General features: G+C 38.2%; 1 protein-coding gene across 1 annotated transcript in view; it reads right to left on the reverse strand.

Annotated features, from left to right (window-relative positions):
* The window catches only part of met (MET proto-oncogene, receptor tyrosine kinase), a 120,128-nt gene that overhangs the window by 66,082 nt on the left and 51,546 nt on the right, over positions 1-2,500 (reverse strand). The window contains exon 3 of the mRNA XM_080027924.1: positions 1,361-1,564. Within this exon, the coding sequence (XP_079884050.1) occupies positions 1,361-1,564 (204 nt within the window). The remainder of the gene's footprint in view (positions 1-1,360; positions 1,565-2,500) is intronic.

A 2,500-nucleotide genomic window follows, 5' to 3' on the forward strand; every position in this document is an offset into this window, starting at 1 on the left:
TCTAAATTTTAAACAATGCACCTGATGACATTCCAACTATGACACTTTCAAGATGGCGGCACTAGGCCTTGGTCCAAAATATGCATAAATATGGACATATATGAGGCCCTTTCTAAGGGAAAAAATAATAATTCAAAACTTTTTTTCAGCAATTATGCACTACATTAAATGTACTTATGGATATCATAATTACTATCTACAAAATCTGCTAGGAAATAAAACCCAAAATTCTACACACTGCAGGTTTAAAGGCATAATATTGCTAGTGAAAGAGTTGAGTCTTATTGAAGTGTAAAGCTGCTACGAGGAACTTTTAAATATTTCTGAAATGGTCTCATTTTTCCTCTGATGATCATAAATGACATGTAACAGCAAACAAGACCATCAGTGCAAAGAATGCTATCTTTATATAGTTGTTCTTAATGCCTTCGTCATGGGTATACGCTCACCCAGGAACAACAGCTGGCGTAGTAAAAAAAACACTACCGCTTTTATCCAATGGGGACGCATGAAATAAAACAAACAATAAAAGTTCCTCAGAGCATCTTCAAGTTGTTATGATGAATTTGCATGTACATCGAAGGTAGATAGCTCAAAATGAAGTATATGTTTTGACAGGTCCCATATGAAACATTGAATGGGCCTAACAAACGATCAGGAGGGGCCTAGCCTAGCCTCCACTGTTGGTTTATACAAGGCAAGTTAAACTAGACTGTGTTTGCACATATGGCAGACGGGGCCCGAGGACATTTGGGAGGATTACTGAGCATAGGTTCAAAGGTAAGCAAATAGACACCTGCAGCTGACAGTGTGTGTGTGTGTATGTGTGTATGTGTGTGTGTGTGTGTGTGTGTATGTGTGTGTGTGTGTGTGTGTGTGTGTGTGTGTGTATATGTGTGTGTGTGTGTGTGTGTGTGTGTGTGTGTGTTGGCGCTCTCACACCACAAGTACCAACATCCTGCCACATTTACATGGACAATGAACGAGGGAAACGGCGTGGACCACTGTGGCCTCAAGTCTCTGTTTAAATGCCTAACTGCTAGTTACCATTACACAGGCAAATTGGGTTCCTGCCAGTCTTTTAAAGGTACAGTGTGTAATACTATATGAGTATTATGGCTTAATTTAGAGGTGAAAGTTCTAGATTGCAACACTCTATGTCTACCCCTACTGTTTTCGGAGAATTTACAGAAGCTACGGTGGCCTAAAAGGAAAAAAAGATAGTTACTAAAAATTTTAAAAATTTAAAAAAAAATCTAAAAAAAAAACTTGATTATTCTACTTGCACCTTCAAAGACATTAATTGTAAGTAAAAATAAAATAAAATCTTGAATGACAAAAAAAAAATCGATTTCTCTACCTGTATGTGCCGTCCGTCTGCGGTGCCCAGGTAAGCGACAGCCCGGCCATGCACCAGCTCCACTTTGATGCTGGTTACCAAGGTGTTCGTCAACTCTTTCTGCCAAAACTCCAACCGCTGGACAAACTGCGTCACCTGCAGCCGATACTTTCCCTCCTTCCCTTCATGGATCCCCTCATGTGGGTCGCAGTCGTCAGATGAAGTCTGCAAGGAAAATAACCCCAAAAAAAACAAAACAAAACATAGGCACCAGTTAGAAAAATATCCCAGTAGAGAGAGAGAGCTCCAAGAATAATAAAACATCTACAGTGAGAACAAGAGTGGAGAGAGGTTAACACACACACACACACACACACACACACACACACACACACACACACACACACACACACACACACACACAGGTGGTGGTTACAGGCGTGATATTGATATGACATAAAGCACAAACCAAAACATGTCATTCCTGTGGTGATGTTTAACCATTGGAGAACCTACAATTTAAAACGGTTAACTTAAATAAGAACACTGTAAAAAATATAGGAAATTCAATATTTCAAGAGTTTTGATGCTACAATTAAAGCCTCAAAACATGCCATTACTGTGGTGATGTTTAACATTGGAGAACCTACAATTTAAACCTGCAGTGTGTAGAATTTTGGGTTTTATTTCCTAGCACATTTTGTAGAAAGTAATTATAATATCCATAAGTACATTTAATTTAGTGCATAATAGCTGAATTTTTTTTTTTTTTATTATTATTTTTTCCCTTAGAAAGGGTCTCATATATGTCCATATTTCTGCATATTTTGGACCAAGGCCTGGTGCCGCCATCTTGAAAGTGTCATAGTTGGAATGTCATCAGGAGCATTGTTTAAAATTTAGAATTGTTCTTGTCCTTGAAGGCCACTGTAGCTTCTGTTATTATTCTAAAGGGGTGGGGTTACCCAGGGAGCGTTGCATTCTAGAACTTTCTAGAGCTTACTTGATGATGTCATATTACACACTGCACCTTTAAGTTAGGAAAACTCAATATTTCAAGGGAACTGTCTGCACTATATTTGAGTTGAGGGTAAAACTACAACTCTTAAAGCTTTCTACATTTGAGCCAATTTTTGCCAATTTCTTATTATATAGAACTCA

The sequence above is a fragment of the Ammodytes marinus genome, assembly GCF_949987685.1.
Source record: "Ammodytes marinus genome assembly, chromosome: 5".
Taxonomy (NCBI): Eukaryota; Metazoa; Chordata; class Actinopteri; order Uranoscopiformes; family Ammodytidae; genus Ammodytes; species Ammodytes marinus.